The 12,427-nt window shown below is 39.9% G+C and overlaps 1 protein-coding gene across 13 annotated transcripts in view; it reads right to left on the reverse strand.

The window, feature by feature from the left end:
• The window catches only part of LOC106878992 (stress-activated protein kinase JNK), a 130,122-nt gene that overhangs the window by 21,867 nt on the left and 95,828 nt on the right, over nt 1-12,427 (reverse strand). For all 13 annotated transcript variants that reach the window (XR_016244557.1, XR_016244558.1, XR_016244556.1 and 10 more), the window contains 5 exons: nt 12,117-12,255; nt 4,166-4,331; nt 3,516-3,587; nt 2,114-2,424; nt 316-379 (listed from right to left, as the gene is read on the reverse strand). Coding sequence is in view for 8 of the 13 variants with exons in the window: in XM_089364069.1 (XP_089220195.1) it covers nt 316-379; nt 2,114-2,424; nt 3,516-3,587; nt 4,166-4,331; nt 12,117-12,255 (752 nt within the window). In the remaining 5 variants the exon portion in view is untranslated. The remainder of the gene's footprint in view (nt 1-315; nt 380-2,113; nt 2,425-3,515; nt 3,588-4,165; nt 4,332-12,116; nt 12,256-12,427) is intronic.

Below are 12,427 nucleotides of genomic sequence, written 5' to 3' on the forward strand. Positions count from 1 at the left end.
CCAATGCTTTTCATGTGGCATCTTGGCTTTAGGATTTCCATTCTGTTGCGGTGGTCAGGTCTTCTCAAGTACAACAATGTGCCAGGAGAGAATATTGAGACAGTAGTTTGGAGATTCTCTGCTAAGATGCAACTGGTCAGTCATTGTGATGGTTGGTAACAAGAAGAGCATCTGGCCATAGAAAAACCTGCCTCAACAAATTCCACCTGATCTATGCATACATGGATAAGTGGATGTTGTAAGGGTGGAAGCAACACCCACAAGGGAATATATTGTATTTAAGGATGAAAATAAAAATAAAAAAGGTAAAAATACCTTTCCATTCCTCTACAGAGTGTTCTCTCTCATCTACAGAGTGGTCGTAAGGTCCAGGAGCAGGCTGGAAAAGAGAGAACAACAAAACAAAGCAATTAAAATAGAAACAAATTACAATTGATGAAACTCAGAGTAGCAACAGAGTGAAACTCCAGCTTCAAATATATATATATATTTATATATAGGGAGAATTCACAAAAAAACAAGAAGACAGGTGGTGTTGAAAACAAATAGATGTATTAGTATAACGCTTCTGTCTGTCTGTCTGTCTGTCTATCTCTCTCACACACACAAACCATGTTTACTTTATTTTTATGGTTTAGTCATGAACAGTGATCCCTAATCTTTTCTTTGTACTGCACCTTTAAGATACGTTTGATTAACCCCTTAGCATTTAAAATGGCCATATCCAACCTATCACACCCACTCTTCAATGTCGTTCCAAAAATATACAATCACATCATTGAAATTTCAAAGCTACAAGATAATGCATGATTAATTAATAAAATTTGTGAATTAATAAGCATTACATTTGACAGAGTAATCTGAATGCTAAAGAATTAATTTTTAAACTCCCTACAGAAGTAGCATCATCATATTCCTGGATGAAAAGTCAATCTTCCAAAAACTAATTAATTTTTCAAAAAAAGTGAACTTCACACATAAGGACTGTGGAATAATAATATTCTTGGCATGTTTGATAGAGCAAAGTTATTTTTAACTCTTTCATTATCATATTTCCAATGAAATACACTGCTTTTATTTCAATTAATTTTGAAAATTACGAAGAATTTATTAACATAACTTTATCATTATGAGCTAATATTTAGAATATAAATTAACATGAAATTTTGATGGAAGGTTTTAATCTAGAACAGTTTAAATCGGGCAGTGTGCATAATAGAACCATGAGTAGTCTCCGGGGGTGTTTTGGTATCAAAAGGGATAAGAGTAAGTCAATAATTTTATTTTGTAAAAGTATTTTTAATGATGTATGCATTTTGTCCCTTTGTTACATACCCTTAAATGCTATCATGCATATGGTAAAAATGCTTTCAACCCCAAATTTTCTGCTGCTCATAACCTTTGCAACTCCTCCAATGCCCCCTCCCCTTTCAAGGATTCTTTGTCTTGCAAGTCACTTGGTAACCCTGCTGGTGCTGGTGCCACATAAAAAGCATTCAGTTCACACTGTAAAGTGAGTGGCATTTGGAAGGGCATCCAGCTGTATAAACTATGCCAAAACTGACCTTGCCTGTGCTGGTGTCATGTAAAAAGCACTCAGTCCACTCTGTGTGGTGGCTGGTGTTATGGCATCCAGCCGTAAAAATTGTGCCAAAACAGAGAGAAGTCTGGTGCAGTCTTCTGCCTGGTCAGTTCCCGTCAAACCATCCAACCCATGCCAACATGGTAGGTGGATGTTAAATGACGATGATGATAACATAAACTATTTCTAGAGAACTGTCTGAGCATTCGAAAGGGTTTACTCTATTTTTACTGCTAATTACTTCTTTGAATTTACTGTCACATATGAAGCCTCCCTTTCTTGCAGTCCCCTTGCGATTTTTGTGCACCTATAGTGAAATTCCTACAGACTCTTTTTCTGCATGTGGAGCATGGCCCCTTTCCTCACAGTAATAGGACTGTCTTCTTTCCGGCTGAACAAAACTTCAGTTTCTGCTAGTCTACTTTGAGGCCTCTCAATGCAAAATTTTGCACCCACACCCCAATTTTCGTTTTGCAAAACTCCTATATCAATATAGCCAGCAGGAAATAAACCCTACGAAGGAGTACTTACCGCATTTACTTCTCCTTCATCATACCAAACATTGATGTAAGGGTGCATCAATGCCTCATCAACGGATATCCTTCGTTCGGGATCAACAACCAGCATCTTGGACAGTAAATCTCTAGCCACGGAAGCCTGCAGCCCTTGGTGTTCGCGGCTATCTGCGGGGAACATACAGTCTGCAAACAAAATATCAAAGGTGTAGCCTGTAAACCGGGGACGGTTCTCGACGTAGCTCCGAACTGTAGGCTGTAATCTACACATGAAGTCTTGAGACGGCGTTCCTAACTGTTGGATTATTTTATTCCATTGATCTATATCTGAGGACGTGGTAAAGAAATCAAACATATGATGAAGATTTTGAAGGGGAAAAGATTAATAAAAAATGAGTATCTTACAAAAAATTTTGATGAGAACACATTTTCTTTTAAACAAAGAGAGAGAGAAATTCTTGGGCAATATTGGGAACCTAGCTGAAATGTGATTTAAGAAAGAGGGACAAAGAAGATGAGAAATGGAGGAACTGTGGTGTTTTATGTGTTTGTCACAGATGTTAGTTATATTGGGCAAGTGAAGCTGTTCTAGCTGCAAATTGAAGAAAGGTGGCATATTTTGATTGACAAAGAAAGAAGACACTCACCCAAGGTGCCACACAGTGGGAGTGAACCTCTGAAACCATGTGGTTGAGAAGCAAACTTCTTGACCACTAAGCCATGAGGTTAAGAAGTGTGCCTCCCAGTCATATGGTTTTGGGTTCAATCCCACTACATGGCACTTTGGGCAAGTGTCTTCTACTGTAGCTCCAGGCCAACGAAACATTATTAGTAGATTTGGTAGACAGAAATTGAAGAGAAACCTGTTGGAGGGCTTAAAGACGGCCATGGGCACCAAACCTATTTTTCAATAAACTATATGCAATGTTGAAAAAAAAAAAAGAAAATCATAATTGGTTTGAAAATTCACCAGTCCATTCCATTCCATCAATTCGATCATTTACTATTATAGCAAATCAATATAATGTATTTGTCAATATCTGCATTCAACAATGGATTTTTGTTTAGTGGAAACTGTGTTATCTGTTAAACATTCTGTGATAATTTATTCATAATTAAACATTATTATTTGTAAACCAGCTCTGATTAATTGTTAGCCTTTGGAAAAGAAAATTGCCATTGTGAAGTGGGGGGAAAGTGGTGTTGGTGAAAATTTGGTTGGAGGGCTGGGGTGTGCTTTGAGAGTCATTGAGCATTTACTTGATGTGGGATTGGGTAAGTGAAGAGAAAGAGGGAGAGATAGAAAGAAAGAAAGAACAATTTCGACAAAAAAAATATATACGTATATATTGTGCAAAGCACACATAAAAATAGACTGAGATATTTGAAGTAACTCTTTAAAAGTAAAGAAAGGATACGATCAGTGCCAGGGAATAGTACACCACCTCGTATCAACTCAGCCATAATACAGCCAACTGACCAGATATCAACTGGAACATAAAAATAAAAGATAAAATAAAATCAATCAGTTATTTTGAATCAGACATTTGAAAGATATTTTAAAAATTAAATTTACTTTAAAAAGAAAAAATATATTTACCCAAGCAATCATTTTTTCCCCTTCTTGAAATTTGGATAATTTATACATGAATTTCTAGCTAAGGGTTTCATTTTTCCTTCCTATTCTTCACAACCCATTAATGAATTGCCGGAGCCTCGTAGAGCTTTAGGTGTTTTTGCTCAATAAACACTCATAACGCCCGGTCTGGGAATCGAAACCACGATCCTATGACCGCGAGTCCGCTGCCCTAACCACTGGGCCATTGCGTCTCCACTCCTAACACTAGCAAGGTGTTAGGAAAGCTCTGTCAACAACAGGGACCAGTATCACTAGAGCTATTTTATTATATTTTATCCATCATCATGTAGAGTTATATGGTTTCCCATGAATTCTACATAGTATGTTACACGTATCTGAAGGTACTGTCCTGTTTCATAAATATTGTTGCAACAAGGTTTACACACGACAGGGATAGAAGAGGAGTAGAACAACAATGCAGGTTCTTACCATTTTCTTTATAACCCATACCAAGAATGACTTCTGGAGCACGGTAATATCTTGTTACTACATATGGTGTCATCATAAAACCAGTACCTGCTGTCCGTGCTAAACCAAAATCTAGAATCTTCAGAGTACAATCTGCTTTCACCACTATGTTACTGGGCTTTAAATCCTAAAATAAAAAGAAGAAAACATTAATGATAATACAGCCTGTGTTATAAAGACGATGCAGTTATGGATGTGAGAAGGAAAATACATTTGGTAGTAATAGCCATAATGATGGTGGGTTTCTCATTTTTTGTCAAAGTATTGTTTTTGGTTAGTAAATGTGTTAAGCAGGAAAATACAGCACAAGATTTGCAAAAGAAAAAAAGAAGCTTAACACAGGCACATGGTCAAAATTTTAGGTGCAAGGAAATACAGCCCATTGCGCAGAATCCCAGCACTTAACTGCTACTCTATTTTATAGAGCATGAGGGATGAAATGTAAAGCTGACCTTATTGGAATTGATCTCATATAATAGCAAAAAGTAAAGGTCTTTGATATAGGCACAGGGCCAGCAAATTTTAGGGAAGAGGATTAGTTGATAGCATCAACCCTAGTATGTGACTAGTACTTTATTTTATTGACCCCCAGAGGGATGAAAGGCAAAATTAACCTTGGAGGGTTTGAACTCAGAATGTAAAGAGTTCTGTTGGTTGCAGGTTTCCCGAAACGTATGTCAATATCAACATTTTTTCAGCCATCTTGGAAACGTCTGAACCACTCATACATTTGTGTGTGGCTCACATACTCCTCTCCATAGACTGTCTGCAAATTTGTGTAAGCCTCTGAGTAGGAACTGCCATAATAATTTTCTCTGTCGTGATCAATGTGACAATCACACGCTACACACCTTCCTTCCAAGGAAGCAAAGATCAGGGTCAATTTTTGCCAAGTGGCTTCACTCTATGCGCTTTATTACTATGGCAACAGTCCAGATACTTACTAATCAGACCTAATATGTGTCCATCAAAACTCATTGAGCAGGACTCATCAAAAAGTATCACAGCCATAATCGTACCATTATTTTTATTCAAACACAGTGAACACTTTATATTGAGTTTATTTGCTCAAGTGGTTGTGTAAGTGTCTTTGTGTCGTTTGCAGGATCTTGAAAACATTTGGAGCAAACAAGTGCACATTTTTTAAACCAATAACTTATGTAAAATAAAATTATTTTTCATTTCTTTTATACGAGTTTAAAAAAAAAATAATTTGTGTGTGTGTGCCAGTGGCATGTGAACAAAACATTCAAGTGAGGTCATTGCCAGTGCCACTGGACTGACTCCTGTGCAGGTGGCACGTAAAAAACACCATTCAAGCATGGCCGTTGCCAGTACCGCCTGACTGGCTCTTGTGCCAGTGGTACGTAAAAGCATTCAGTACACTCTCAGAATGGTTGGCATTAGGAAGGGCATCCAGCTGTAGAAACTCTGCCAAATCAGATTGGAGCCTAGTGCAGCCATCTGGTTTGCCAGTCCTCAGTCAAATCGTCCAACCCATGCTAGCATGGAAAGCGGACGTTAAACGATGATGATGATGATTAATAAATAACAAGGGAAAAGGAATCATGAAATGAGCATTAACTTATGGCTATTTTTGCTGTAAGCTCTAAGGAAGCTATAGGATGCTGTACAAGCACTCATCTCTCAGCACACTGCTTCTTATAGCACACACATATATCAGACAGAGTTAAGGGAGAGACTAACCGTGTTAGAAAAGACTGCAGTTGTGACTAGGACTGCAGATGTGCCCTTCCTGTCACTGGTTTCCAAGCAAGGTAATATCCCCCCTTGGCCAGATTTACTTTTGCAGGAAATTGGAAATGAACTACTTTTATTTGCAACTATCAATCAATGTCAAAACAATGTCAAAATCAATGTCAATGTCAAATGTCAAAATCAATGTCAAATGTCAAAATCAATGTCAAAACACACACACATACACACACGACAGGCTTCTTGGTTTCTATCCACCAAATCCATTTACAAGACTTTGGTTGGCGCAGGGCTGTAGTGGAAGATACTTGCCCAAAGTGTTGCACAATGGCACTGGAGCAACCTTCTTAACCACACAGACATACCTGTGCCTGTCCTTTATTTAAAAGTAACTAATATTTCCACAACATTGAGCTATTTACTTTGTACTGAGAATATCAAGAGACAACAGAAAGGCATTATGATGGCTTGGCATTAGTTAAAGGATAAACTGCAAGTGATTCTGTACAGAATGGACAAAGCAGTTAGTTTGAGAATATAATAGAATAATTTTCTATTACTTCTGTAGGGTTTTTTAAGGACGTGAAATCGAGGTCGTTAGAGTAAGTGACAGAGTACTTAAGATCAGACTAGTGCTTCATCATAGATTAGCTACTGTCATCTCAGCCTATGCACCTCAACCGGGGCTACCAGATGGTCTGAAAGACCAATTCTATGACACCCTCTTGCAAACTACCTCGTCGACGAGTGACAGGGACCTTCTCTTTGTGGCTGGAGACTTCAACGGTCATGTCGGACGTCGTGCTGGAGGCTTCCATGGCATACATGGAGGCTATGGCTTCGGTTCCCGCAACGAGGAGGGAACCAGACTGCTGGAGTTCTGTGATGCAACCGATCTTATGGTCTGCAATACCAACTTCAGGAAACCTGCCAGTCACCTAGTCACCTACCGCTCCGGCAGACACTCTAGCCAAATCGACTACATCCTCGCCAGAAATAGGGAAAGAGGGCGGCTTATAAATGCCAAAACCTACCCTGGCGAAGAATGTACCCCACAACATAGATTAGTAGTTAGCGACTTTGGGATCAAGGCAAAATGGGTGCCCAGAATTAGACAGGCTTGGAGGAGAAGGGTGTGGAAGCTTAAAGACCCTGCAAACGGACAGAGACTTAGAGACAAGTTACTTGAAGCATTTAACGAAATAGAAGGGGATATAGCATCATACAACGTGGAAGACAATTGGAGATTTCTGCGGGACAACCTGTTGAAAGCCACCGACCAGATTTGTGGGTGGTGTAAGGTCCCCTCCCGACCCAGAGTAACGTGGTGGTGGAACAAGGAGGTAGACAGGGCTATTAGACAAAAGAAACAGGCTTGGAAGGACTGGAAGAACAGTGGTAGCAGGGAATTGTACCAATGTGCCAGAAGGGAAGCTAGGCGACAGGTTTATTTAGCCAGAGGGGAAGCAGATAAGGAAAGATTTGCCAATGTTCTGCGCCGTGAGGACCAAAGTTAGTAGTGGGGGTGGGTGCGCTGAAAGTGTAGCTGCTAGAATAAGAATAGCCTGGGCAAAGTTTAGAGAGCTCTTACCCCTGCTGGCGACAAAGGGACTCTCACTCAGAGTAAAAGGCAGACTGTATGACGCATGTGTACGAACAACCATGCTACATGGCAGTGAAACATGGGCTGTAACTGCTGAGGACATACGTAAGCTCGCAAGGAATGAAGCCAGTATGCTCCGTTGGATGTGTAATGTCAATGTGAATACCCGTCAGAGTGTAAGTATCTTGAGAGAAAAGCTGAACATTAGAAGCATCAGTTGTGGCGTGCAAGAGAGACGATTGCGCTGGTATGGACATGTGGTGAGAATGGAGGAGGATAGCTGCGTGAAAAAGTGCCACACCCTAACAGTTGAGGGAACCCGTGGAAGAGGTAGGCCCAGGAAGACCTGGGCTGAGGTGGTGAGGCAAGACCTTCGTACATTGGGCCTCACCGAGGCGATGACTACTGACCGAGACCTTTGGAAATGTGCTGTGCGTGAGAAGACCCGGCAAGCCAAGTAAGATCGTTGCCAGTGCCCCTGGACTGGTTATTGTGCGGGTGGCACATGAGATGCACCATTTTGAGCGTGGCCGTTGCCAGTACCGCCTGACTGGCTCCTGTAGGATTTTCGAGCGAGATCGTTGCCAGTGCCCCTGGACTGGCTTGTGCGGGTGGCACATAAAAGACACCATTTCGAGCGTGGCCGTTTTCGTGCGGGTGACACGTAAAAGCACCCACTACACTCTCTGAGTGGTTGGCGTTAGGAAGGGCATCCAGCTGTAGAAACTCTGCCAAATCAGACTGGAGCCTGGTGTTGCCATCCGGTTTCACCAGTCCTCAGTCAAATCGTCCAACCCATGCTAGCATGGAAAGCGGATGTTAAACGATGATGATGATGATGATGAACTCAATGAACTCAACACTTCAACTTAACAACCCACTTGAAACTGATATAAGGTTTCTTATATTTGAATTATGAACTGTATCTATACACAGTGCCTACTTATAGTTAGATGGTCATAGTTATTTGTTTAAGGACTCTCTCGTTACTTTAATGAATGAGGGTTCAACAAGATACAGTTACACACTGGTGGTGTGTTGGCATCTCAGTTTGCTGGACAACCTCTCCGGTGAATATCATTGTAGTGAGCAGGGTTTGTGCAGAGCCAGTCCCACTTCTCTTCTCCTTCAAACTAGTTTAGGCCTAATGCAACAAGTCCCACGAGCCTAGTAGTTATTAGGAATTGTATGAGCGGCTAAAGAGCTGGAGGGCCTTGTCTGCTTTGGGTCCATTGGGGTTTCTGTAAGTGCCCTTTTTCATAGAGGCAATTCTGTGACACGCTAATTAAGCCATAGCTGGGACCCTGACAGGTACTACTACTACTACTACTCTGGGTCAGAGTAGACCTGGGAAAGAGGTGGTTCCACACTCCTCAACACCCTGGAACTCCCAAACCAGGGACCACAGTCTAATTTACATTATACAGACTAGAGTTGCCTTACAAAAGTTTCTCAAGACTTAACTAATATCATCAACACTACACTCATTATGAATAGAAGACTTGCAACAGATGGAGGTTCAAATTCATCACAAGAAAAGAAAAATATTGGATTAAAATGTGGCATCATTGGTTCATATCACAATCTTTTTGCATTCATAGAAATCATGTTTACTGGTTTACAAGCTGGCTGGCTACCCTTGGAATTCATAGATCTTGTTGCCACTGCCTTAATCAATCATCAAAACGCATGCCATTTTAGAGGTAAAAGACAAACAAGCAACTCAAATACCATCTACTAAACTTAAAGCAGCCTATAACAGCTGTACTGGCTGCCAGTCAACCGAGGGATAATCTAGATTAAGTCACATAACCTTTGTATACTCAACCAGCAGCTTGATCGTCACATAATCATATCTTTATCATGCTAAGTATTAGAATCCACACGACCCAATCCTCAAGGCAAGAAAGCCAATATGTTCTGACCTAATTTAACATAGATCTGAAGACACTTTTATACAAGAACTGAGGATATATATATATATATATATATATATATATATATATATATATATATAGAACAATTGAATATCATTTGACCAAGCTAAAGTCAGCATCAATAACAGATAGCTGATCATTCTTGTTTCAATATCCACTTTTCCATACTTGTATGGGTTGCATGGAGCCTACAGAGGCAGATTTTCTAGAGCTGGATGTCCTTCCTGTCGCTAATCCATACCTGCTTCCAGGTAAGGTAATATTTTCCCTAGGCCACATATGTTTTTGCAGGATATTGCTAATGAATGATGTTGCTTATATATGATAGTGACACTCACTCACAGCTAACACCACGTAAAGACAAGGAGACCCATACATGCATTTCCCATCTACAAAATTGACTCACAAGGCTTTGGCCAGCTTGGGGCTATAGTAGAAGACACTTGCTCAAGGAGCCAGTGCTAGGACTGACCCTGAAATCAAGTGACTGGAGAGAAAACTTCTCAATCATACAGTCATGCCTGAAACTATTCTTTTATTCTTTAACTTGTTTCAGTTATCTGACTGTGGCCATGCTGGAGCACCACCTGGAGGCGTTTTAGTTGAACAAATCGATCCCAGGATTTTTTAAATCAACAGCCAATGAAACTAGGTCGAAAGAATAAAAAAAAAAAGGAACCAGAGGAAAAGAGTTAAAATATACACAAAAATAGACCCTTGAAGTGTTCATTGTAACAAAAAAGGTAAGGAAAAAAAATTAAGCATGAAAATTTGCAGCCTGAAAGAATCAACTGTGTTAAAATTCCATGGATTGTGCACATCTACATGATTTCTCATCAAGAATTATTCTATTGATTTACTCTTACAACCCACTTAACACGTCTTAGAAATTCTCATTATTTGCATCTTTTCTTGGTAACGTGCAAATGAAGCATTCATCTCACTTCAGTATCATTTAGTATTAAAGCAGCAAGCTGGCAGAATTGGTAGCACAGTGGGAAAAATGCTTAGTGATATTTCGCCTGTCTTTATGTTCTGAGTTCAAATTCCACCGAGGTCGATTTTGCCTTTTATTTTTTTAGGGTTAATAAAATAAGTACTAGTTGAACACCGAACTCTGGGATCGATGTAATTGATTAGGTTCCTCCAAATTCCAGGCCTTGCGTCTATAGTAGAAAGGATTATTATTATTATTGTTGTTCATCATCATCGTTTAATGTCTGCTTTCCAAGCTGGCATGGGTTGGACGGTTTGACTGAGGGCTGGCAAGCCAGAAGGCTGCACCAGGCTCCAATCTGATCTGGCAAGGTTTCTACAGCTGGATGCCCTTCCTAACACCAACCACTCCGAGAGTGTAGTGGGTGCTGTTTACATGCGACCGGCACGTGGGCCAGTCAGGTGGTACTGGCATCGGTACCGCCTGACTGGCCCTCATTGTTGTTGTTGTTATATTAAGGCAGTGAGGTTGCAGAATCATTAGCACATTGGACTAAATGCTTAGCAGCATTTCTTCCAGCTCTTCATATTCTGAGTTCAAATATGGCCAAGGTCGACTTTGCCATTCATCGTTTTAGGGTTGATAAAATAAGTACCAGTTCAGCAATGGGGGTTGATGAAATTGACTAGCTCTCTCTCCTCAAATTCGAACCTTGTGCCTATGGTAGAAAGAACTGGCATTATTAAAGTAGTGAGCCAGCAAAATAGTTAGTCTGTTGGACAAAGTGCTTAGCAGCATTTCTTCTGGCTTATGTTCTGAGTTCAAATTCCGCTGAGGCCAACTTTGCCTGTCACAATTATGGGGTTGATGAAATAAAGTATCAGTCAAATACTGGAGCTGATGTGTGACTAACCCTTCTCCTTAAACTAATGGCCATGTACTAAAACTTGAAGCTGTTATTATCATCAAGGTGGCACATTGGTAGAATTGTTACCATGTTGGTCATAGTGTTAAGTGGCATTTCTTCAGACTCTTTATGTTCTGAACCCAAATGTCGCTTTGCTTTTAATCCTTTTGGGGTCCATAAAATAAGTACCAGTTGAGCCCTGGGACTGATATAATTGACTAGGCCCCTCCCCACAAAATTTCATGCCTTGTGCCTGTAGCAGAAAAAAAAAATCATTATTATTAGAAGAGTCAAATATAATAACTGTCTCCATCCTAAGAAAAGACCCTGTTATTTGTGTAAATGTTTGAAATTATGAAACATTCCAATGTTAAAAGTAAAGAAAAGAAAAAGTGGAATGTGATTCAGTAAATGAGTTGGTATAGGAAGTGAATAGACCCCAAAATAACTTTATATGGTTATTGGGAGATATATGTAGAGGTGTGGTTATTAGGGAATATATAACAAGATATGGTTATTAGGGAGTGCATGTAGGGAGATGTAATGAGGTGTAGAAAAGGGGGGTGGAATCAGTGTAAGCCTGTAAGCAGTGTGCTTGTGCTGTTACATATATTTTACAACCAGCATACAAAGGGGGAAAAAAAAGGGTGCACATAGGGTTTTCAAGATGAAATCAAATTTGTTTTCATTAAAGAAATTTGAGTATTGCTTACTCGCATCAACACACGCTTACTTTGCAAAGAAATTAGAAAGAGAGCTCTGGGTGGAATATGTAGAGAGAAGTGAGTGACAAGGAGGGGTCAGTTACTTACTCTGTGGATAATCCCTGCTGAATGCAAATGCTTAATTCCACATAGCATTTGATAGAGAAGATATGACATTCTTTCATGATCTAAATCCATCTGTATGACCTGACACAGGTTTGCATCCATTAGTTCCATAACAAGGTACCTGGGAGAGCGAGAACGGAAATGGAGAAATGGAGAAAATATGAGACAATTAGAAAAAAACTGGATGTCATCTAACTGTAAACAAGAGTTAATAAATAAACAGCAATCAACAATAAAGAGTAACTTCTGACAGATATAAAGTTATATAAAAAAAATTCCTGTCAGTTTCCATA

Source organism: Octopus bimaculoides, chromosome 16 (genome assembly GCF_046866305.1).
Source record: "Octopus bimaculoides isolate indiv1 chromosome 16, ASM4686630v1, whole genome shotgun sequence".
In the NCBI taxonomy this organism is placed as follows: Eukaryota; Metazoa; Mollusca; class Cephalopoda; order Octopoda; family Octopodidae; genus Octopus; species Octopus bimaculoides.